The sequence below is a fragment of the Rhipicephalus sanguineus genome, chromosome 6, assembly GCF_013339695.2.
Source record: "Rhipicephalus sanguineus isolate Rsan-2018 chromosome 6, BIME_Rsan_1.4, whole genome shotgun sequence".
Lineage (NCBI taxonomy): Eukaryota > Metazoa > Arthropoda > Arachnida > Ixodida > Ixodidae > Rhipicephalus > Rhipicephalus sanguineus.
Genome location: NC_051181.1, coordinates 125221464 through 125247186, shown reverse-complemented (window position 1 = coordinate 125247186; position 25723 = coordinate 125221464). Strand labels below are relative to the sequence as shown.

The 25723-nt window shown below is 45.1% G+C and overlaps 2 protein-coding genes across 6 annotated transcripts in view; both read left to right on the top strand.

Moving 5' to 3' along the window:
- The window catches only part of LOC119396354 (cyclin-dependent kinase 16), a 175148-nt gene extending 154089 nt beyond the window's left edge, over positions 1–21059 (top strand). For 4 of the 5 annotated variants that reach the window (XM_037663544.2, XM_037663545.2, XM_037663547.2 and 1 more), the window contains 11 exons: positions 1969–2096; positions 5414–5533; positions 6416–6472; positions 7192–7306; positions 8123–8217; positions 8333–8395; positions 10100–10344; positions 11725–11971; positions 13183–13273; positions 14067–14114; positions 15910–21059. In XM_037663544.2, the coding sequence (XP_037519472.1) occupies positions 1969–2096; positions 5414–5533; positions 6416–6472; positions 7192–7306; positions 8123–8217; positions 8333–8395; positions 10100–10344; positions 11725–11971; positions 13183–13273; positions 14067–14114; positions 15910–15944 (1244 nt within the window). In that variant the 3' untranslated portion in view covers positions 15945–21059. Of the gene's footprint in view, positions 1–1968; positions 2097–5413; positions 5534–6415; positions 6473–7191; positions 7307–8122; positions 8218–8332; positions 8396–10099; positions 10345–11724; positions 11972–13182; positions 13274–14066; positions 14141–15909 lie in introns of all 5 variants that reach the window. The other variant, XM_037663546.2, reaches the window with a different exon arrangement.
- A 1945-nt stretch (positions 21060–23004) lies between these two features.
- On the top strand, positions 23005–25613 carry LOC119396353 (probable 28S ribosomal protein S16, mitochondrial). Its single transcript, XM_037663541.2, has 2 exons — positions 23005–23140; positions 24994–25613. The coding sequence occupies exons 1-2, from the start codon at positions 23134–23136 to the stop codon at positions 25377–25379; spliced, it is 393 nt and encodes a 130-aa protein (XP_037519469.1). The 5' UTR covers positions 23005–23133; the 3' UTR covers positions 25380–25613.
- Positions 25614–25723: the final 110 nt, after the last annotated feature.

Sequence of the window (25723 nt, the reverse complement as noted above, 5' to 3'; positions counted from 1 at the left end):
AGTTAAGGTATCTGCACCCATGCAGTAGTTTGTGGGCAAGTTTAGTAAGCCTAGCAGGTTAAGTCAGCTGATTTCCTACAATTTACAATGTAGCAGAACTCTCAGGCTGCAGCCATGCAGCTAGCATATTAATTATGTGTGTTAAGTGGATCTGTTTTAACAATGTGCTCGTGGGCTTGAGGCACTCTTGACCGCATGAAGGTAGTAAATTTCTACAAGCTTGCGTAATCGTAGTGAATTGTTTTAATTTATGCTGCAATAGGCTGTTTTTGAATATCGTAAGTTTTCAGTATTGCCAGGCTGTTTGAATTCAGTAAGTAGGGGTTATCCATGAACTATCCCATCATTCCAGTGACTACTGAAGCAGTTGTCTCCAGTGATTTTTGTCGTAAATACTGGTACTGCAATACAGTGAGACAGCCTCCATGCATATGCACTTTCTACCTTTTTTCATTGCATCATTAATTCATTGTTTTTAGTCATTAGTCTTGTCAGTCACATTACTTTGTTTCACATTATAAAGTGTGTGATTGCTCTGGCGGCATTACAAACTTGTCAATGCACAAGGCATTGCACACTTGCTGAAAAGCCTTGCAGCATTTCACCAAGTGTGCAAATACAAGTGCAAGACATTGCACACAGTGTGAAAACACCGCAAGCCATTTCACCAAGTGCGATTGCCTTGCAAAGACATGCTATTTCTTTCGGTCATGCCAGTCAGGATAATTGAGATTTTGAGAACACCTCGAGTATTTGCGGAGCTCTCGAAACTGGATTGGACAAGTCTCGTTCCTTTGGTCGAAGAGCTGCTACAGATTGCTGCGACCTTGTTTTCGTTAGTGGTACCGTTGATAGTCGTGGAGTTGATTGTGTTTCCTGTACTCACAATAGAGCTTTTATCGGCTTATGGAGTGGTAGACGTAAGCGCAGTGTCCGGATGTCGTTGCAAGTGTGTCCTTGCAGTTAGTGTGGCTGTTACAAATGCAGTCTGCACGAGATTGGCTGTTGTTATGCAACTTCAATTTATGTTCTTTTGTGTATGCGAAGGATTATTTAGGATGACCAGAAAATTGTTATTCTAACAAGTTTAAAACAAGTTGAATGCTGTTGAAGGTGTCACATAATAAGGGGCGAACTAAAATGTGCTGCTTTTCTTGCTGCTGTAGGATCATTGCATAGCAGTGAGAGCCAATCATCAAAATACAGTTAACTGTAGTTTTTAATTCTACACACTGCTTTTTTTTTTCTGGTCAGTCACCATTGCAGTAACAGTACTGTAATATGTACTTTTAAACTAAGATATACATAGCTTGTTCTTAGTACCGTTCACTGTACAGAACATTGTTTTGGCATGGTTGCATTTCCTTACAAATGCTGTGTCATTCCTCATGGGACTACTTACACAATTAATTACATGCAGAGTCATTGGAACGGTTAATTGTATATTGTGCCTGCAAATGGGGATGAATAATGATTGCAGCAGTAGTAACCTACAATTGTTTCGTTAGATATCAGGAAGGTTGATCAACTGCTTCGAATAGTGCCATGACTTGATAGATTGCTGTGTGTGGTTATGTGCTACATCTGTGTGATGCAAAATATATAGCTTTGTATTTTTAAACCACTGCTCCTTTTCTTGTCATGGTTGGAAAATTAATTGTTTAAATGGTCATAACGAATTGCAGGTCATGTTGGCAGATAGTCTTTTGTGACCGTCTACAAATATACCTCAAAATAAGTTCTGTGGTACTCTGCACGATGGTAGAAAGATGAAGCATCAAAACTTGCCAATTACCTGATCCTAATGGAATGCTGTGAAGGAGATTGTTTTTTTCTTAAGCTTCTCTTCTTGATCAAGTGAAGTAGGAGATCTTCGGACATGGTTATTGAAATATCCGATCAAATCACCGTCCACAGTGCAATGAATGAATGTCGGAAGCTGACAGGTTGTGTTGTTCTGTTGTGCAGGTGTTGTTCACGAGCATCCCCGGATCGGCTCTGATGGCGAGAGCGAGGAGGCATCCGGTGCTTCGGACGAGGTCATCTCGCCCGTGCGGCTTCGGCCCAAGACCAACAATAACCGAAGGACCAGTCAGGTAGAGTTCTTTTTGAACCTCTTCTGCTTCTATAGCTGGGGTCCTGGCTTGGCTTTCTTCCATCCTTTTTGCACCAAGGGGTGAAGTGCTGTAAAAATGATTGAGGCAGGACCCATCTCCAATGGCAGTTGATGTCATGTGGTAGCATTTTTTTTTGTTAAATATAACATACTCTCTCCATGACCAGCTTACTTTGTTGTCAAGCTCAATGTAGGATTAGCACGCTAGCTACAGTGAGCCGGTCCTGGGTTTAGGTCGGTACCGAACTGTACTTTACTTGCAAGACTGAACAACCGGCTACGTGAAACCGGAAACCCTGGTAAGCAAGGCATAATCTTTAATTAAAGTAATTGCGCTATTCATTATATGTATCATTGTCAGCGAGGATGTTCAGATATATAGTGAGTGTTAGACATTGAGTTTGTTGTTTTACTGCATGGTTTTGCAGTAAACAGTCGGCAACCAGCACATTTGTAGAGGTAGTTCAGACTGGGATACATATAAATGGCGGGTATGCGTAGTCCAGTGAAGGTGCCTTTTCGCACGCTCTCGCATTTTTGGCTAGCAGGCAGACCGATGACTTCTGAAATCCCGGAAGCTGCGTGCATCAGCGCCACTGCTTTCTTTAAATGATGCCCCACAGACGGCTCTCTGATTTTGAACCATCAGACAGACAACGACCAAAAACACAGCGAATAGGGCATGCATTAAAGTCGAATGTAGCAGCACCACCGTCCGTGCATCAAGACAGTTGCGTCTGCAATCTGTTTTGATGCCCTTCGCGGAGTTCAGTGTAATGAGGTCAGCGCAGTCGGTCCTTGGATGACGTTTCTGGTGTCGGGTGACTGCGTGACCCTCGTGGCAAGTTGCCTCGATCTCCGCTTACATGGTCCTTCCATCCCTCTCAGTGTCACAGTATAATTTGCAGCTCTACTCTTTCATTTGGCCCAGCAGAAGAGGCTGAAGTCTGTTACTCGCGTTTCAGTGGCTGTTTTCTTTTCCCATTCATTGAGCTTTCTACTTCTGACCCACTTCATCTTCCTGCTACATTTCAGCTTCAAACTATTTGTGCTCAACAGCCGTGAAAGTGGCCGCCGGCACATCCTTTGCTGGGATAAGATGACATGTAATGTGGGGCATGTCAATAAGCAAAGGAGGCCTCTTTTTTTTCATTGATCTGGTTACCCCTGGGTCCTGAAATACTAGCATAGCTCAGACAAGACAAGGACTATAGAAGGGCGCACGAATGCACAGGCACAGTGCCACTGAAAGCCCACATTGCGACCTTATACACTTAGATCGTTGACTTCCTCCTTTATTTTATTCTTGCAGGCTACCATTTTTTCCATAATAATGGAATGATAAGGAAGTCACACGGGATTGCTGGAGAAATGATTCTGAATTCAACAGAGTGAGGACTTGGTCTAGTCTGTGCATACTTGTAAGAGGAATAGGACACAAAGGCGAAAGACGATTGTCCCTCTTCTTTGTCTTTCGTCAATGCGCGCTGTTCCCCTTACAAGATTCTGAATTCATACGGGGTCATTGTAGGATATGTAGAAGCTGAATGGAAGCCGGGCGGAATATTTGGGCCGCACGCGGAAACTTTTTGGTAGGAATGCCGGTGACAGAAGTTTCCAAGAGGCATTTGGCATGGGAGGTGAGAACAATGGACCCCCCCCCCCCTTCCTTCGCCTTTGTTTTCAGCTGTCAGGGTTTGTTAGGGAGGCGGCCCATGCTGTCACTCAGCCTTTCTTATGTGCACTATGCATTCCTTTTCTTTTCTTAATTTATTTTTGTTGTGCTCCTGACTGTGCTTTAGCTGTAGGGGAGTTGGTTGACGTGTTGTTTTCGACAGGATCATTGAAGCGTTTTTAGAAGGACACGCTTGCGCTCGTATTGGGGGCCTCAGCTTCACGTTTGCTTAGGTATCGCTTTTGGAGGTGTGGCAGTGAATAGAGTGACGGTGGCAATAGCCCTTTGTTATTGCCTTGAGTGAAGGACGCTGTGCTCTGTTACAAAGGCTATATAAATACTTCTCACTGTTTGTATCCCCCCCCCAAAAATATTTATTGTGTCATGTGAAATAAATATAGCAATCTGTCATGTAATTCAGTGCAAAAGTAAATTTCACGAAACTTGATATGATTATATTACATTGACGGTGTCACAAATTCGAGCCTATTTATCTACTTATCCTTAAAGGGGGTCATGAATCACTTTTCCAAGTAATGATCTAATGACCTCAGTATCGAAGTTTACTGCCCCCCGAATCTATTGCCACAAAAATTTCTCGAATCCGTCAAGAATGAGCGGAGTTGTGGGGTTTGGGTGCACTCTCTCAGCGCCTTCTCTCTTTTCTCGTGCTGACTAGCGCACTTGAAGCTACACGGGGAGGGATGGCACAGGGGAAAGAAGTTAAGTCAGCGCGCGCGTCGTGAAACGCGATCGCTCTCCCGCTGTGATTCGCGTGCGCAAGCGCGGCGGCTACCGTGTACTGAGGAGTGCGGCGCCGGCAAGTGGCGGCACCCCGTGGCAAGAAGCGCATCTGATCCGAACGCCGCTCTCGATTTACGTCGGCTATCGGCCAATGAGGATACTATGTCTTTTGCGACGCGGCGATGCAGATCGCGACGTCAATCGGCAGACGAGAGTGAGAACTGGCCTCTGTTTGAAAAGAGGGCGCCTGAGAAAACAGCAACTTCGCGTTCTGCTTGTAGCCTTTACGCGGCGCACGACTGCACTATTTGGCTGAGCAGTTCATAGCCGTGTCAGCTTTCCACAGGACGTGCTTTTTCAACAAGCCCAAGGGGTGCTTCATGACCCCTTTAAGCAAGCCAAGTGACACATTCTTTGGTCATGTGACCATTGTGGGGCCAAAGCATAACAGGCAGATTGATTGCACTAGTCACGATGGTTCTGTTGTAATATGCATAACGTAAATACTAGCTCTAAAACACTGTATATGGCCTTACAGTGTTGTTGTACATGAACTAGTTATTCCACGGAAAGTGTTGCCAATGAAAAGCAACTGCCACATGAAACTTGCAGAATGTGACTCGTACGACAGCACTACTTGTATAACTTCTGCAACATTGCCCGGCAAGCCTGAGGCTGAGTTAGTAGCAATGAGAAGTAAGAAAAGGCTTCCTAGAAGCAGGTGAAAAGCATTGTTGTGGCATGCAAGTTTACTAAGGAAACTATTTAACCATGGCGAACCACATTTGTTCTAGCCCTTTCATGTACAGCCTCTTTTTGAATTGCACCAAAGGTTCAATATTGCCATAATAGCGTACTCTGTTGGTTCTCTTCCGCAGTCCGACATTAGCAAGCGGTTGTCTCTACCCGCTGATCTGCGGCTTCCCGAGAGCTTCCTCAACAAGCAGCAGCAGGTCTTGGATGGTCCCCTCAGTAGGTCTATCCGAAGGCAGTCTCTGGTACGTATAGATTTCTAATGTTTCCATCGTACAACCACCGAGAAATGTTGATGGGATGTGGGCTCTGCGGCAAATCTCAATTTCTGCTCCGTTGATTCATTATGCGACTAATTAAATAACTGCGTAGGTAGCAAAAACTGCTACCTACTGAAACCTTCATTTAGAGGCTACATAACACAGCTTTTTCACTAATCTCGCATGCTGTGAGCTTTTGTGAAAGGTACTATGACATAACTGTGTGTGTCTGAAAATTAATTACAGCACAAGTGTATCCAGTGAAGCACAGCTAAGTTATTGGACCTTATAATAAAGGATATAAGAGTGCCAGTAGTACTGATAGCATCAATGGTGGAAAAGTGGTTCTACGGGTCAGCAATTCAACGTTGTGAAGTCATCTCAACTCCAAGTTATTGTTGCAGGCTGACACTTTGTTCAAGAAAACATTGATAGTTGATAACACAGAGACACTTAAAATGTGGAAAGAGTATGACACACCTGCCTTGTACCGCGGCAACATCATAAAGAACATAAATGTCGCTGCCACTATTGCAACGAGTACCTTCTTTCAGGTCTTATTTTGTTGATTTGTTTGCTTTTGGTAATGCAGAACTGTCATTTGTTCTGCTTGAACCATGGAATTATTGATTCTTTGTCGTTTTTTTCTACTAGTAACAGGAGACTTTCATTTGTGACCTGTTAATTATATCCGCAATGCTCGTTTGTCAGCCATATATCTGTTTTTCTCGCATTAATCACTTGCCTGTCTCGGCCCCTCAGGCAGTAGTTCTCAAGCAGAAGCAACAACCCTTATATTCCGTGAATGTAGCTGCAAACCATGCAATGACATAATGATGTCCTGTTTACCTTTTCTTCTGTGTGCAGTCTGAAATCGGATTTGGGAAGATGGAGACCTACACGAAGCTGGACAAGCTTGGGGAGGTAAGAGCAGCGAGGATCCCTTTTCTCTTGAAGTCTGTTATAGACTGTCTTGAACAACACGATCCGTTTCAGACAGTTTCTGGGACCCACTGAAATTGCCGAGTGGTATCTTTGCATCTTGTATTATGTATGTCATAGCAACTGCATGCTGTATCTGCCATGCACACCCATAAAAACGGCAGGAAGTGGAAGATGGAAGCTTGCGATGAAAAAATCCGTAAACAGGGGGTGGGTGCTCGAGCACCCACCCCCTGTTTACGGATTTTTTCATGCACACCCATAGTAGCCCAAGTCACACATGTAGGTTGTTGTTGCAGCAACCACGCTACACTCTGCCTCTAGTACTGTCGCTTTGAACAACTGCTTTCACTTCTTTCCAGCATGGTGCAAGGTTTGTACGTACATGTGCTTGCATATGGACACGTTCAATTTCACGTGTATCGAAGCTAACTTAACCTAACCTGACTATTGTCGGTAGTCAAAAAATGCAAAGCAATGGCCAACAAGGCTGATCGTGAACGCATGTCGAAAGGCGCTAGATGATTAGGCATGGTGTGTTCTTAAAATAAAATCTTTGTTGAAATCGTACGAGTAGAGAGAGATTGGTTGTTAGTGTGCCTCGCGCTTGCTTTGAGGTACGAATTCAACAACTTGGTCAGCTTAAATGGCTCTTAGTAGTGGAGGTGCCTTGAAGGGATCCAATGTTGTTTGGCCTGCAGGGGACCTATGCCATGGTGTTCAAGGGCAAGAGCCGGCTGACGGACAATTTGGTGGCTCTCAAGGAGATTCGGCTAGAACACGAGGAGGGGGCGCCTTGCACTGCCATTAGAGAAGGTGAGTGTGGCCATCGGAGGCTTCAGTTATCATTGTTTTACGGCATTACCACAGCGTACCAGCACCCCATTGTCTTACGTTGCAGCTGCTCCAGTGAAAGAACAGATCAGCTTCCTCACGTCGTAGATTAGATGAAAGCTCAAAGACAAGAAGACGGTGGTGTGGGTCAGAGGAAATCAGTGCAGCACATGTAGTTGAAATGAATAGGAAGAAGTGCAGCTAGGCAAGATATGTGATGCACAGAGCTGCATCTGGCAGTCTATTGGAGCTACAATGCTTGCCTAGGGAAGAGAGCACTGTCAATGATGGTCAAGGCAGTTTGATGTAACTAGGACATGGTAATGATGACCTTGAGTGAAATGTTCAGGCTAGCAATGCATATTTCAGCAAGCAGCCCATTCTCAAGACCTCCATTGGTGTGTGCACACTGGGGAGGGCAGGAGATGGTGGGGGGGGATGGCGTTTGCTTCGTTAGGAGTGTCTTGAGTAAAGTGTACCACTGTACTGGTAAATACGAAGCATGGATGCAAAGTCCCTAGAGCATAAACCTATGTGTCAGACATATTTTAGTGGTTGTGATACACTTATTCTGTGCGAGAACGCACCCACAGCACACCGCTATGACATGCTTAATGCGTATTGTATAGCTTCTCATCCATGAGTCTTCAGATTGTGTTGTCTACTTTGACTGAATGAAAACTCTGCGTTGAGTAAATGGCCTCACCTGTCTATCGCTGCGACCTGGCAAAGCAGGGATTGTAGTCCATCCTTTCATGCCCCTAATCACTTACTTCTCTGTGTTTCTTGTCATTGCAGTTTCACTCCTCAAGGATTTGAAGCACAACAACATAGTTACTCTACACGACATAGTTCATACAGAAAAATCTCTCACTCTCGTCTTTGAATACTTGGTGAGTGCTGGTACCTTCCTGGATTTATAGCACATTCTGCACGTTCTTTCAGGATTACTGTGCTGTACGTGCTCTGCTCCCATTTAACTGTGATGCTTCCATTTCGTCTGTGCAGGAAAAAGACTTGAAGCAGTATATGGATGACTGTGGAAACTTTCTCTCAATGAATACTGTAAAAGTAAGCATACTATGAATTTACATTGTGAGCATTGCCTGTGCATCTGTGAGTCCACGCCTGTTCATTTGTTATTGTAGGGATGATCAGTTGCCGATGTCGTGACAGTCTTTCCGCACGTCCCATCGGTGAATCAGGCAGTTCTACAACATCAGAACACTAATCACAGAAACTTACGTATTTGAGCTTGTTGATTTGCGACTCTTAACGTTTGGCTGAATATCAGCTTCCCACCGCCTGCTTCACATAACATTGATTCCCACAGTGCGTGGGAGCTGCCAATATTTTGTTACCTGGCTCCTGGTGGGTGTGAGCCCACACAGCCTATTTCTTGTTTTCATTAAGAAAACGTCTTGGAAACCTCATGATCTCCGTTTCACAGAGACAATTTTATTATTTTTTTTCTCGTATTGTGATCTGTGCTCTGATGGTGATGGCATGATAGGGGAAAACGTTTGTGCAAATGGCTCTAACTATTTGTAAACCAGTGTGAAGTTACTGGAGACTGTAGGTACATGTATGCACAGTCAAACCTCAATACAAAGAATGCACATAGATATAACAAATTAAAGGTTATACTGAAGTGAATGAAGCATAGTCTTGCCTCTAATGCAGTGTTACGATTATGAGTTAAGATACAGTGTCATACCAGCCAACTCTCCCGAATTGTCCGGGAGACTCCCGAATTTGGACCTAATCTCCCGATTGTACGAATGTCATCTCAAATCTCCCGAAAAGTGGCCACCACAGCAGAGGTGGTTTTTTTTCTCTCTTTTTTTAAAATCATGCGCGTACGTCAGCCTTTCCTGCTGTGGCAGTGCTGCGGAAGAGCAGTCGCCACCACACTTCTATTTCATTGTAACCATATCGTAGAGTACGGCTGAGTACATTCTGGGCACTGCGCATCTGGGCGAAGGCTGGCCGGCTGGCCGTGAGAAGCGCTTGCCACCGTACCGAAAGAAGGCGAGGGAAAAGGTACAGTCTTAACGGAAAAAGATTGCCAAAAGTGTACGGCGGCCGGAGCCGCGGCGCTGCACGAGCGCTCCGATAACGAGACTGTCGAGCACATTCCATTTTCAAAAGGAGGGGTGGCCGGCAGACCGGCGGTAAGTAAGCGGCCCCCATTGTGCTTTGCACTCTCAATATCGGCGTGCTTGGGAGAAACAGCGCCGCGTGTCGCAATCTTGCCGCTCCGGCCACCGTTCAGTTCATTTGCGGCAATCGTTTCCGTTAAGCCTAGCCAGAACTTTTGAGTCTCGATCTTGGCCCCCGCGTTTTGTACGCTACGCCGTCTGCCGTGGGGGTTGCGTGTTTCCTGAGTTCAGTTAGAAGGTCAATGACGGCGTCAAAATCAAAGTACTTGCAAGTGTTTCTGGACTCATACACAGCTGGGTTTCCGTGCTTTGTGACTTCGCGGAAAGGTGACAAGTACGGATTCTGTACCACGTGCGCTTGTGAACTGCCTTGGTGCCTTCACAAGCAAAGAAGTTTGATTCAAGCAGCTCAAAACAAACATCCTTATTCCTTTCTGATGTCAGTCTCCAGTCTCAGTAATTTCCGCTATGCAAAATGAACCCCCCCCCCCCCCGCGGTCTCCCGGATTTTCATGCTGTGAGGTTGGCAGGTATGCAGTGTTACAAATATGAGTGACGAGTGATAAACTATCAGTGCATAGTAGCTCACGTTTTCTTTTTTCTTTTGGTGCAGTGCTTTCTGTTTCAACTTCTGCGTGGCCTCGCATACTGTCACGGGCGGCGCATACTCCACCGAGACCTCAAGCCTCAGAACCTGCTCATCAACGAGCGGGGAGAGCTCAAGCTGGCCGACTTTGGTCTGGCGCGAGCCAAGTCGGTGCCCATCAAGACCTTCTCGAACGAGGTGGTCACCCTGTGGTATCGGCCACCAGACGTCCTCCTGGGCTCCACAGACTACTCCACCTCTATCGACATGTGGTAAGTCACTCGCATGTTCATTCGACTCTCTGTAGATGAAACGGCATATGATACACCAACACAACATTGAAGTGAGAAGTGCAGACCGGTTACTCTACGTAAAAGTGGCCTTGAGTGGAGTCAGCATTGGCACAGTCAAAAGTAAAAACAATATGAGTAATGTGAACATCATAATGTCTATACCTAGGAGCTACTGTTTTTAAAGGGCCCAAACCACCTCCGGTATATTTTTAACATTTCAAGTAAACACTCGCCTCGAGTTATTAATTACAATGCCATCACCAACAACAGTGCCAAACGTGGCAGTGCTACGGACCGTGGGCGCGCCACAAAATAGAAAAACAATCCCATGCTCCTCTCCAGGCCTTTCAGTTTCCCCAGCGTTGGCTGTGACGTCAGCACGCGCTTCTCGTCATGCCAGCACCAACAAGAACATGTTTGTCTGCAGCAGATATATACACACGCTCCCTGCTTCTTCTCTTCCCACGGCAAGAAGGAACACTGTGAGGAAGAGAGACGAACTGACAAACGGAGCATAGTGAAGGAAAGAGCGAAATGAGCGAGGGCCGTGTTTCGGTCAACATGTAACTCAGGTGTTATGGCACCATTTCAAAAAATTCTCATGGCTAGGTGTTTGTTGTAGACTCGTGCACAACTGCAACACCACAACGAAATTTCCACCTTTGGTTGCTTTTTAAGACAAGTCAGTGGTGTACGCAACTTCGACGGTGAAAAGGGAGAAAAATTTAAACTGGGCTGTGCCACAGAGAACTCTTGTTTACTTGTTTTTAAACTTAGAATTCATCGTAATATTGCGCATCCTTTGCCCATCTTCAGAATCTTGACATTTTCAGCGGTAGCATGTGTGTTCACGGCTTACATTTGCAGGCTGCATTTCCTGATGTGGCCTACATACCAATGTGCCTGCTGTCCCCGATCCCTTGCCTTACCTCAACTGCGAATTTAGCTGTGTCACAACATTCTTTTGGGTTATTATTAGGGGGGTGTTTGAATATTTCAAGCATTCAGATGTCATAAAATACCTCGTTCTTAATATGTCTGTTACATTTGAAGATGAAAACTTGCTAATATTTGAAATGAATCTAATCTTCTTCTGGCCATGGGGAAGCAGTCTCTATAGTTGCATTCAGTAATTTATTAGCCTACACCCATAATCATCTGTTAAATTGGCTATTGTGTGAGGAAGGGCGACAAAGTGTTTGGTGTGTGTTTAACAAGATTAAAATGATAACATGAGGTTCGACTATAGCACTAAAAAGATACCCTAGCAACTGCAGTATGCACGTTATGTGTTAAATAAGGGTGTATAGCCACTCTGCTAAATGTCCGTCATCATCTTGCCCTTGTGTTGCGACTCAGGGGCGTCGGTTGCATCTTCTACGAGATGGCGAGCGGGCGGCCCCTCTTCCCGGGCTCCACGGTGGAGGACGAGCTGCACCTCATCTTCCGCACGCTGGGCACCCCGACAGAAGCCACCTGGCCTGGCATCGAGTCCCGATCCGAGTTCCTGGCCTACCGCTTTCCCCGGTACACGCCCGAGAGCTTGGGCTCCAAAGTGCCACGCATCGGGGCGCCCGGCGTGGCCCTCCTGCTCGAGTTCCTCAAGGTATGCCACTTCAGGGAGGCTCAGCCAACGTTGGTCGTTACCTGCATCAGTATAGCAAACTTTTCATAGTATAACAGGCTCCGTGCCAAGATTAAAGGGACACTAGAGGGAAACAGTGAGTTAGTTTAGTACAATAAAAAGTTGGGCGAGAAGGTGGGACTAACATGGCACACAGGAATTGCTAGCAGTGTGTCATCCTATGTCCTTCTATTCTTGTGGGCCATGTTCGTCGCACCTTCTTACATCGTGAAGTTAGTTTAGGCTGACAAATGGTATTCTGAAAACTCGAGTGTCTTTTATTTCACCACCGTGGTTTTATTAGTAGACTAGAATCGGTATCAAAAAGTTTCACTTTTAAATTTCCTGCCAAGATCTCCTATGGTGACGTCATGGATTTCAAAGTGTTTATTCATATCTTGGCCACATTGGCACAACGAAATTTCCTGAAACTTGGTATGTTAAGTATCTGGTCCCCTCAGAAGACAACATACTTCATTTTTACCAATTAGGAACTACGTAGGTCTTAATAAACGTCGTCAAGATTTGTGACATCACGGCAGCTGGTGCGTGAACTTTAATGTGGTATCACCTCCTGCAATTTCTTTTTGCACGTTTTCTCGCTCACCGAGCGTCTTTCCGTGGCAAGCTTGGTGTTTTTGGTATCGTGGAAGAGTAATTTGCAATTTCGGGAACAATCGTTTTTCTCATTAGGGTCCCTTTAATCCGCGTATGTGAGCACCTTTCGTAGTGTAACCCTTGCGATTTGGGATTGAGCAATGGCCCGTGCTCTCCTGGACAACTGTGTTTACTCGCGTACTACCAGCACTGCTTAGCACTGGCTAATATTGGCTCGTGTTAGCTTGCTGTTGGCTATAGTTGGCTATTTGCTGTTACAACAGCAACAGTGTCTTCACTGAATATCAGTCTGATGATTGAGTTGTTTGCCAATCTTAAACGAAGTTTCAGTCCTCTCAGATAACGTCTCATGTTTCACCATCCATTGCCCCACCTTGTCATCACGAGAGTGGGAAATGAGGTTCGTGCTGAATAAAGATGTCATTAAAAAAAATTGTGTGGACCATATGTGTCACAATCCATACATTCTCTCATGTAGTACATAAACAAGAACTTGAGTTGGTTCTGCCTGAATGTCTTTTTTTGGGCGACCTCCTTTCATGTTGCTCTTTTTTTTTTCCTTTCTTCCCTTGCAGTTCGAACCAAAGATGAGGATCTCGGCAAAAGATGCAATGAGGCATTCTTATTTTGACAGCTTGGGGCCAAATGTCCACAAACTTCCAGACAGTAAGTGGTCGTTTTCACTTTCACTGGATTTGGTGTTAACTGATGCAACTCACACGCGGCCTGGACCACTCATTTCTCGCAAATCATTTCGCTCGCGCTTTGTGGTTTCCGAGATCCAGAGCAGTATGAAGGTCATGCATGTTCAAAGCAAGACATCTATGTACGGTACTCACGGTTTGAAACGGGTCATTTTTTTTTTTAGTAAAACGACTGCTATCAGCAATTGCTCGTGATAACCGCATCATGTTGCTGGAAATCTTGCTGCTAGAGGTAATGTTGTCTCTGTCGTAAGTTTTCGAGTCAGAACTACGCTGATACAGCACAACCTGTAGGCGCTTGAAACGAAGTACCTACATTACTTGGCCCTAAATTTTCACGTTTCAATTCGTGATTACTGTACATACTAACGGTTCATCTCTTTGCTTGAACAGGATCAACTCCTGCATGCTCTCTTGATTTTGACAATAAGGACAAAATGCAAAAACCACTCGTGCCCCTAGATTTAAATGATCATCAAGGAATCCCAGGTGGTCGTCTTAATTAGTCTGCAGCCTCTCACTACTGTCTCGAAATGTTGTGGTTTTTGTGCGTAAGGTTCTAAATTTAATTTTGGCTTATTGGTCAGAGGCGATAGCCACGTAATCGTTTTATGTGACTAACTTCTGTAAATTTTTTATAGCGAATTAATTAATAACTTCTGTTGTGACGAGCTCGTCTTCTCCAAAGACTCCACGTGCCTACGATTTCTCCGAGCACTAACCTTACCTGCTCCTGCTTCTTTCCACGTTTGCAGCTGCTTCAATCTTCACAATACCCGGGGTACAACTCAGTCGGACGGCAAGTTAGTACCAGTACTTCCTCAAATAGGTGTGTGTCTGCATTTTGGCCCGTTTTTATAGCACTCCCCTTTCTTTTATTGTGTTTTTTGGTTGTTCGCTAGCTTGTGTCACAGTGCATGCCAATAAAACTACTGCACTGAAGTAGAGGTGCGTCTTTCCTGCCAAAAAGTGTCGCACGAGCACGAATCGCTGTGCGTTGTTGTTGTGAGCATGTCTTTGTTTTCAAAGATCTATTTGATGCACGACACGCGCCAGTACAAAGCACCTAGGAAATTATTTAGTCTGATGCTGCTGCGCCTAGCTAGCTAGCGTTGGCAATGAGGACACGCAGAATATGTTTGGCAAGTTTCGTGCCGATTGTCCATTTACCGATGGCTGTACTACCAGTGCACTCACACTTTATTATAATTAATAAGCAAAACCCTGCTTGTAGAATTTCTCTTAGAAACGTAGTTCGTGGCCATTCGCTATTTGATTTTATTGAGTTATGTAGGAAGACATGCATCGAAATTTCGTGTCGCTTCAAGCCTCGCTGCAAGTAGACAATCACAGCTTTTTCAAACTAAGTTTGCCAGTGCAAGTCTATTTGAAGTTTGTGAGGAGCACTCTTGAGCTTACTCTAGCATGTCAAAATATCACAATGGAAAGTTGGGCGTGTTGGTTTTGACTCGTGACATGAAAAGGCATGAAAAAGATGATGAATCAGGATCGTGTCCTGTGTTTTCTATTCTGTATAATCATGTTTAGCGCACCTTTTCACGCTATGAAAACCTGTATTGGTACCTGCAGCAACTGTCACACTCGTGCTCCGAAACTGAAAGGTGGTATTGTTATTACTTCAAGGATATGTACCGGAGATTCTAGGATGTAAACCACACCTCCTTAGGATAACTCACTTGGAGTTTGAGTGGCCTAAAGGCCATTCGTTAATGAGTTATTTAAAGGTGACTACAATCGTTTGTCATGGACACAAGGGAGCAGCTTGTGTCGTTAGACATTAGTGGTAGAAATTACGGTGAATTTCAAGGCCAACTACAGCAAAATATAACTTTGGCTAAATTTGTTGCGGGCGAGTGTTTATGTGCCACCGAAGCAATCTCGCCACAACTGTAATGACGGACTGTTGTGTCATTTTTTTTGTGGCTGGTAATTGTACAGTTATTTTGCGAGTGCATTCAAACAGCACGTGCCTTGGTAGGTGACACGTGCACCCGGGGGTTGTGGCTATGACATCAGTCGAGGCATGCTACCTTCGAGAGGCTTCACTTCCTCTTTATCTTAAAGTTATGTCTGGGAGCTGCACATTCTATGTCAAGCCCTTGTCATGTGTAACTATCGGTGAGCATTGTCTGGTGCCTAGATCAGTGTTGTCTAGTGTAGTGGTGTCTAGAGTAGTGGTACCATCATTTCGCAAGTTTCAGTATTGATAACGATTATTCTAGCAGAAATTTCAGTACAAGTCTGCTCACATTTTAAATGTGCACATTTTGCATGGAGGCGTCTTTGTATATACTCTTGTCTGGGACTAGGCTGGTTTTATGTGATCAAAGATGTTCCTGCAGTTGGTCTTTGAGTGAACGTGTTCATCTTAACAAGCACAAAGCAACAATCACAGAAGAAAGAGTCACATAAACAGGATGGACACTAGTGTCTGTTCCTTCTGTGATAGTCGCTTTGCACTTGTTAAGATGCACACGTTCAGTTACCACCAACTAGCTCAAATTTCTGCGTTGAATAGTCTGAGTGTTTTGATGTCTGATTGTGCCTAAAGGCCCGAATCTTCTTCTTCTTTCCCAGGTCTACGAAGTGACCGCAACGCACCATCGGTGTAACCAGAGCAGCTGCCGTTCGACTGACCTTTCTCTTCGCCCGCGTGCACTCATACATACACACACACTTCGACCTTTCTTGCGTTGCTCCCACTCATCTGTCTGCAGCATCCAAGAGCAATAGGGTCGGTCGACAGCCGCTCCTAGTCATGCCCGGCCACGGCTCAACTCTCTTGTTCCTGGTGTTTACTGCCCCGACACATTGCCGGTTCTCCTGCACGCGCACATTTTATTTTATTATTTTCTATGTGTGTTTCTCTCTCTCTGTCGCTTCCTTCATGCGTGTTGTCAGCATCGACTGCTGCGAGCTACATATCTCGACTCACCGCAGCCGTCTCTGTTGCCGCGTCACCTCTGTCGGCAAAACTGTGGCACAGTGCTGTACAACTACAGTCTAGTATGATACGAAAGGGAACGCCGACCTCGCATTGTGGAATAGTGGTATGCGTCAATGGTGTGAGATAATGGACTTGGCAAACGGATGTGTGCCAGATATTTGACTATAGTGCAGTGCTGTACAACTACAGTCCAGTACGATATGAAAGAGAACGCCGACATTGCATTGTGAAATAGTGGTACGCGTCAACGGTGTGAGACTGTGGACATCGAAAATGAATGTGTGCCAGATATCTGCACGCTGAAATGCTCGGCCTCGCTTAATACGTATGCGCGTCACTAATGAAATGTGTCACACTTTCTTCCAAACTGGATGCTACTTGTTATGTGACGCAACGCTGAATACACCTCCGCTCCATGCATCTGTTTTCAGAGAAGGGTCCCACGACACATTCGTCCATTTGTTACGAATGGGGTACCTCTAGGCACTGATTTGAGGACGGAGAACTGCTGTGCTTTGTCAAGTTTAAGGGGTTGCAGGAAGTAGTAAAAAGATGCCAAGAAAAAAAAAGACTTTTTGCCGGTTTTTTTTGCTGCATTGCTTAAGTAACATAAGCCTCGTAGGGTGTCTAGTTTCTCACCCCCTAAACTTGGCTTAGCTTGGCTTTGCCCGGTGCCAAGTAAAGAACAAATCCCACTCTATAAAGAATGTGGCACAAGCTATTCGCGTCTCAGTTGGCCATTTGGAAGCGCGCACGGTATTTTCGTTGACGGAAAGAAGCCGACGCGCTGTTTAGACAAATTGAAAGGACGGCAGAAGTGACAAATGCACTGCAGATATTTATAGTTTACATTCTCGTCCTGCGCATTTCTTTTTCATTTGCTGCCATTAATGTATTTCTCATCCCTGGCATTATAACGGTGCAACACTGATTTACCGGTCTCGCATTCCGACGTGTTTTGCTGCGTGGAGCATGGTTCATATCACGAACGGTTTTATGGACTGCCGAGTAAAATAATGCTGCCTGTATTGATTGCCTGGCTTGCAACTCAGATGTCATAACCGCATTCGCAAATTGTTCAAGCGATAAATGGGTAGTCTTTAAAACCACGAAGCAGCGAGTGTGTATAGCTTTTTCTTTTCTCATCTGTTCGGTGCAGTGCATAAAAGTAGGTTGCTGCTTCACAAAAGGAAATCTGTCATTTTCGTTTTAAAGCAGGATGCTGAAAGTGATCTCTACAGTGGAAACTTACAGAGTAGAGTATTGGAAAAAAAAAAACTTGTGATTTTAGAATTAAGAGTTTAGCCATTGTCCGGTGTAATAAAGCAGTGAAAGATGTCGGGGACGGGTTAACCGCACCGCATTGGGACGATGCTCGGACACTGATTTCATGCTCTGTAATGAATTTGCCGCCCGCGAGTGAGGTGAACTACGCTCACGCACAACATTCTGTGGCTGTGTAGATAACGCCATATAGAAGCAAACTGATTGCATGCAAGAGTGCTGCTCTACAGTCTTGCTGCCTTGTAACGTGGCAAATACAAAATGTCATTTCATTTTGTTTCTTTTGGATATTTGCAGCAAAATTTCTTACCGGTGTTCACGTCAGCCTATGGCCAAAGCCCAAACATTCAGAAATGCTTAATATATATGCTCAGAAACAGATATGTGTGCACTACCACGCAGTACAAGTTTGCCGTTCTGACACGGCGATTCGCTCGCTACAAAGTAATATTGCAGAGAGGTCCCTCACTATTTCTCATCGTCATGCTTTGACTACAAAGTTTATCGAGTCGCAATGCATCTTTTTAATTTTAGATTGCATTGCTTTTAAGAAGCATTCCTAAGCCCGGTGAAACACAAGCTGTTGGAAACATTAGATCTAGACGGGTCATTCAGATGTGCTACTGTTTTCATCTCAGAAATGGGAGAGAACAGAACAGCACGGTGCAATGAATTGCACCTGTCTTTTTCTGTTGTTTGTTACAATCTGGAATAGGCAACAAATATCATGAAAGATTTTCTTCTCCAAAAGATTTGCATTCTTGGCCACAGTATCAATGCAAGTAAAGAAAAAGTAAAAGCAGAGTGAAAACAGTCTTAACTGCTTGGCATTCTGATACAAGCACAGAAGACCCATACTCACAGGACGACGTGCCTCATAATCAGATAGGGGTTTTTGGAACATAAAATTCCAGGGCATATATTTTTGAAAGTTAGTTGCTCAGCCACAGAAAGTTGTGCGCGAGTGTCTAGGTAGGAGCGCTTATAGAGGGCACAAATTGAGCTTGCTTAGCGCCAGATAAGTGCTAGAAATGGTTTCCCCGGTTAAGGCATTTCCATTTTAGGTCTCATTTACTGCTAGCAGATATCTTTATGCCTCATTTTACTGTGTTCTCTTGACATATACATTTTTTTTTCTTCTACGCCCGCAGTTTCAATCGTTCTGCATCTCTGATCTCGCTATCCCTCTCTCCCTTGAGCCTCTGTACTCTCTCCAGCTAAAGCTTATTTATTGCACAAGCTAGTCTAAGCAAATTTTCGTTAAGCCAAAACTAGAACACAGGGAGTTGGAAAGGACAATGTACCACACTTTGCTGCGAGATGCAATTTGTCTGTGCATATTATATCGAAGACACGGGCGGGGGAAGCGGTCAATATACATTGCAGTTGCTGAACGACTTAGCATATGGGCAGTCTCTAGGTGTTCCAAGATCCTGAGCTGGTAGCTTGCCAACAGACATTCGAGAGACGTTTGCTTTTGTCCGAGTATCTGCGCACCAGCTTTGTTGTAAGGATAGCAAACCTGCTTCTGCTGGTGTGTCCAAATTTTTTTCATCTTTTCTCAGCTCTGGTTGTGATAGTGTGGATATTGCTCACAAGGGCTGTCGAGACCAATCTCTCGGTGAATTTTACCGCGACTACAACTCTCCCGAAGGCAGTGGTTATCGTCGGCAGCGTGAACTTCATAAGCGCAGGTATGGATGAGAAAACTAAGACAGACCTCAAAGACAAGGATTGGAGGGAAGATGGTGTTAGTTTACTGCAGACATGTTGCATACGCATGCGCAATTCTTTGGGATCTTCAGGAATAATACACTAAAAAGAGAGAACTTACTCTTCGTAGACTGTACTGCGCGCGGCGACTTAAAGCTAGTGCACCTAGAGTAGGCTTGCGTGTTGTACCATTTAGCTTAACGTGTTATAACCTTCGTCTTAGCCAGTCCCCGATGCTCAAGGGAAAGGCCCACAACTCTCTACAGTGCAGGTGCACCAGCACTCAATCAAAGTACACAAACCGTGCACTGATTGCTGTATGTGTCCAGTTGTCCAGTTCTTTCGGTGCTGACCAGAGGGAAAAAGAAAAGTCCATCCATCCAGCTAATCATTTATTAAGGAATTGACGATTTGCACGCCCCCCAATACCCGACTCGCTCCCACCCCTGCATTTCCAACTTGTCCCTACGTAGCCTGCACGCTTGTCTCCCACGTTTGTCTCGTATGCTTTTCTTACACTCCCGGCGAGTTGGCTGATAGTACTTACGGCAGGCAAACAGGTCAATGTGTGGCTCAATCCACTCTTTGTAAGACATTGAGACAAGTGTTAACTGTCGGACTGTGTCCATTGCAGTCCCACATCTTAGAGACACCCGAGCTTGTAATGGCAAAAGCGTTTCCCTAGGACTTCCGATAGTGTTCTTCCCATTGTTGAGCTTTGTGAATGTGTGTGCACGATAAGTGTAAGGGGTAGGCACCAACGTGAAAGGGAGTGCCGGTTCGCTGTTTCAAACGATGTTTACTGCGAAGGTGTAAGTTTGCACGCGAATCACCGACGTGCGCCGAGTGGTCCTCTGAGAAACGAGGGTCACTCGGAAGTCAGGCGATAGCTTTCACGTCGGTCCACCTATTACACGCTGGAAACGAGTGCCGAACACGCTGCAGTCTTGTAACCTTCTCTGCAAGCGCCACAGAGCTTCGTTCTTCTTTTTCCTGAAAGTCTACACCACAACAAGTATTGCCTCAGAGTGTGTGTGCGGGCTTGCAGTACAACTTTCGCGCTTAGGAGGAGGACCACAGGCCTCTTTTTTCAGCAAGAGGGCGATGTCATGTTTGGTCTCGAACCTCGCTGGCTAAACTTTCGCGGCCAGCATTTTTTTTTATGGCAGTACCGTAAGGTGTTGCAAGTGTCGGCTGGCCTTGGCTCGTTTCGGCAGCCAGAGGCACATGCGCACAGCCCAGTGTGATAAGTCGAAGGACCTGTACCTGGCCTGTTTCTATGACGATTGCTCACAGACTCTCATCGCTTCAGGGCGAGGTCAAAAGAGGAGGACGCGAAGCTTTGCGCATTGACAGTGCGCGTGTGCCATAGGCAGGATTGAAGTTTCTCACGGTAGTTCGCCGCACCGTCGCTTTGCCAAGGAAGGGGATTAAGGTGTTTTGTCAAAAGCTCTCTGAGGCATTCATTCCACAAGACTACTCGGTCCCGAAGCTCACCTCCCTGCGTGGTTGAAATGTCTTTGGGATAGCTCTTCTGTACCACTACTACCTTTCTTTTTTTTTTTTTTGAAGTGTAGGAAATTGTGTTTTCTTGCGTGCGTGTGTTTGGAGTGTGCTGCCTGAAGGCGAGAAAGCATTGTGGGATTGTTGTCAGATGCCACAACTGTGTGTACAAGAAGAATGCATATATGCTGCATCTCGGAAGTTGTTGTCAAGCTGTTGTAAATAAAATTGTACATAAACATGCAATAGCAACATAGACAAATAAAAACATTGATCCAGACATGCTCATGCTCACTTCTTGACTCCCTTGCATGCCAGGAAACATAGTGACTGTCGCACATATTGGTTCACAGTTAGCAACTGCGTTTCTTTTTTAACCTACAAGTGGCTTGATTGAGACGTTATTTGGCAGGCGATGTGCCGTGATGCCGCGCGAAAATTCAGCATTTATGACCTGGCAGTTTATGTTCAACTTTTCTTCTTTACAGTATTCTGCATATAGATAGTTTTCACGTGATGTCGCAGATGCAGCTCCTCTCTGTGCTAGTAGCCAGTTTCCCTAGGATACAACAATATCCTGGATATGGCTAGAGTGTACTTGGCTGCCACGGTGACTCTTTTTTTTATCTAATATATTATGAGGAGTCATCGGTGTTTGGTTTACGACAGCGGAAGTCTCGCTTCAACGACTCCGTGGGTTCAAGCAAGAGCATGAAAAAGAACATGCAGGCAAGAGCACAGTGCCTTGTGGTCATCTGCGTTGTGGATGAGAAATAAACGCATCTTGTTTGCTCAGCATCTTGACGGGCTTGTACCCCAAGATGGCGACCAGGAGGACATCAATGAATTCTGTGCACAAAGTTGCTCCTTCATTGTTCAAGCTAGAATAAATGTCGGGTGATAGAAGAACTAGCTGCCCAGAGACTTGCGGGTATAGCAAATACGCATGTGCAAAAGTGCTTCAACATTCTTTTATCCTCTTGAATGTGCCTTGAGCACAGGACGACATGGGTTGCGAAGGGAAGTGGGGGCAACAAATACTTCATAAGATCATTTCCGCATTTCTTGCACCTGCATCACCCTGTATGGGGAGTAGGACTTGTGTAAGCTTTTCACTGTTCTAGCAAAACATATATTAATGTGGCAGCTTGTCACATTCATCATTTGATGAGCTCAGTTGTCAAATTTTGAATGAGGTGGCATTTGGCAGTTTTCTTGGGTAAATATATACGTTACATACAGTGACGCTGGATTTGAAAAACTGCTGTAAGGAAAGGTGGATGACATCTGTCGAGGGAGGGCAGATTCAGTAGTATGTGGGTTAGTTTTCGTTGAGAAATATTTTTGTGGTTGGGCGTTGTCGCATTCATGTTTACCTTTTCTTTCGTAAAAGAGTCGTGCACTAGCTGTGCCCAAATGTGACAAGCAAAACACCGAATGCTACCGCTTCAGTAGCTTAAGCGTTGGACAGAGACCATTTACAGCCTCAATGTCAGTTAAATAGAGCTTTTGTAACTATGAGTATTGCATAACGCTTGTTCAATGCCCTATGGCAGCTCGAGTGATAGTTCGTCGTAAGGGAGTGTAGGAAAGTAACTTAATGCATGCTTAGTACTACAGCTCAAACTGTAGTAATAAGTGGACCAATCTCCTATTCAGTTTCTAAGCACAATCAGGGGCAAGTGAGCAGCACGCCAGAGTGCATGTTTCCTCGTGGTCACTCTACTACAGAACACCCTCGAAACTTGCGGTGCATGTGCATTAATTATGTTGGCAATGGACCATAGAACAGGCTGTTCCGAGGCCCCTTCTTTTATGCGATTGGAAATAGCTAGCGGGAAGTGAATTGTTTTCAAAGCCGTGCCTTTCAGGTCGAGCTTTTTTTCTTTTTAGTTGACGTGCAGTGACCGCCCCGCCCTTGTCTCTAAACATTGCACTTCGGCGCATCTAGGAAAGGTGTGATTTGCATTATTACAGTTGCTTTCAAGCACGTGAAACCACCGGGTAATAGGTGTTCTATGATTTGGCTCAAAGGATATTGTTGTTGTTGGGTGAGCACACATCGATCACTTCCGAAACCGAAACTCGAGAAGCTGCGGTGTAGGAAGTAGTAGTAGTCATACATCACAGCTCGAAACGTTAAAGACGGAGTACGGTTTTTTTTTTCTTGAAGAAACAAAGATGGTTTGGTTTATAGGCTTTTTATTTCTGGATATACCACCGACATCTTTGCCGCTGGTGTCGCTAGCTGCGCGGCGCGCTAGCACATGGCGGCAGCGAAAGGTTGCGAAGAGTGTTGCGGGAAATAATACGCCAAATTTCCTGTGGCTGCATTTGCACGAAGAGACGGTATCATGGCAGGTGCGTATATGTATTTCATGCTACATGTATTGTGTTATCTGTCGCCATTAGTGAGTACAAGTTCTTAACAATCTAACTAACTATCTGCTCGCACTACACGCTTCGAGTGATTTCTGCTAGTTTCACGGGTTGTTTGTGAAAGTACTAAGTAACCTCGCGTTTAAAGTCTTTTATTTCTTCTATATTTGTAACGTAATTTATTTGGTACGTGATCACTCGGCATGCTGTCTATCTAAAAACGTCACTGTAGCATGGTAAATAGCACTCGAGGTCGATTGATGATTTGGGCAGAACTCGCACTGCTACGAACGTTTACGTTATAATGACGTAATGTATTCTTTTAACCTAGGCAGTTGAAGTTAATTTCTGCAGTTTTCAATGGTCTGTCACTGAAGCATCCTACTTAACTCTCCCAAGGACTCAAGGTTTGTTTGATGAATAGTGAGCAAAAGCCATGACGTCCCTTTAGTTTTAATGTTGGCTGGTTTATGCATGTATTTCTTGCCGGTGTGCATTAAATACCCCTTAAAACTGTCCCACTACATATCGATGGTCCATGCCCTCTGTTGTGAGGTTATGGCCCGTCGTCGTCTTGCGCGACAGCACCATTTGCGTATCTTGTACGGGTGTCACGCGGTGCACATTCGATCACAATTGATCCCGATCCGGAACCAATTGATTCCAAAAAAACTCGATCCGACCCGGCCTGGATCGCATTGAAAGTGCACCGTGTGACACCTGTATGCCACACGGTGCATTTGTGGGCCTGATTGCGACCGAAAATGCACCGTTACCATCCCTGTACTAGATTGCCAAAATCGCTTAGAAACTCGTGAAAGCACCGCGTGGGCGAGAAGCAGCAATTAACCACTCTTTCTGAATGAAACACTGGTGTGTCGACCGTGTCTTATGCTTGAGGTTAATAGCCAATACTTTTTAAGGAATTTATTTCATCAGCCTGAACTCGAGCAAAGCTAATTTCTGACACAACGAGCGTGCGACATTACGGCAACACGAGTGTGTTAAAAGTTTATACATGAAGCTGGTAGCAGCTACTTCCCTGAAGCTTACTGATGCCAGTAAATGTAGTGTTACGATTCTGCTATGCAGAAGCATGGATGTTCTATCTAGAAACGATGTTCTTTATCAGTTTTCCTTGAGGTTTCCGATGGTATGGTACCGCATTGGCTGTGTCGTCGTTCTGTGTCGCATAGAGATTGCTGGCATTGGTGTAAGCGTTTGCATCAAGCATAACACATTTGTGTTCCTTAAGAAAGTTGCAAGAGTACATTTTTCAACTTTCCTTTATTTCCGTTTTTCTAATTGGCTAGTAAAGAGCCTCCCTAAACAACTGAACGCATTTAGTGCCTGCCTGTTTCATCCGTGAAGAGATTACATGCAATCGCACCTGCTTTGAAAAACTTCGTGACTCTTATGCATTCACTTAAGACGACTCGAGCGCACAACCCATCTTCATTTTCTTCTCAGTCGATGTATTGATCCTCCCCTGCCACCCTCTGAAAGCTTTCTTCACCTAACGTGTTTTCCACTACCTCCGGGATCGGAGGCATTGTAAGCTTTCTGCATCTCACCTGGTTTTGTACTGCCTCCGTGATCGGCTCACCTTTGACCAAGCGATGATGTCGTGTGATGATGGCATAACGTGATGTCACAAATTTTAGCAATCTGTGACGTCATCGCGTGAAGATTTTTCGCATCGCTCGTGTTCACGCCGTCAACGCTGACAGTCAATTTTCGCATTAGACTAGGCATCTAAGGCTTTGGCCTTAATCAAAACAAAGCTTAATGTTGCCTAATAAGAAAAAATGCTTTCCGTTTTTTCACATGTGTAGCTCAAGCCGTCCCGAAGGTGCGTATCCAGCTGCTGCTGAAAGGTTGTGCAAACCGACCCTTCTACCACCTCGTGGCAGCACGACTGCGGCGACGGCCCCGTGACGAGGACACCATCGAGCAGATCGGTTCCTTCGACCCGATGCCCAACGAGCGTAATGAGAAGTTAGTGGCCGTCAACTTTGACCGGCTTAATTATTGGTTTGGGCAGGGAGCCAAGACGAGTCCTGGAGCAGGCATGCTCTTAGGTTTGGCAGGGTACACAAGCGTGCATCCGAAAGTCTACATGAAGGCGTGGAGGAAACGGCGTGCAGCCATTGCGGAAGAGGAGAAGGCTGCGAAGGAAGCCGCAGAAGCAAAGGACGAGGCAGCCAAAGCTGAGAGCTAGGATTAAAATGCTGTGTGTTTGTTCTTTCGTGTCCCAGATAATAGTGTCGAAGTCGGCACACACAGTAATAATAATGGTGCTGAACTTTGCTTGAAGTGCACTTTAAGTCGTAGTGTGTGTGTGCTAGCTGGATCTGTTAGAATGTGTGAAGGTGCTTTCATATGTTTACCTGGACTAGACAGAAAGCAGTTGTGGCTGATAAACTAATAAATTTTAGAAATTACCAATGGGCCAGATCTTTGGTTGCAGTAATGTGTTTCTCCATTATGGTTGTTGAGCCCGACTGAAACCGAATTTCTTGGTTGTAATTGGCTCATTGCCAAAGTTACAAAATGCAACCAGTT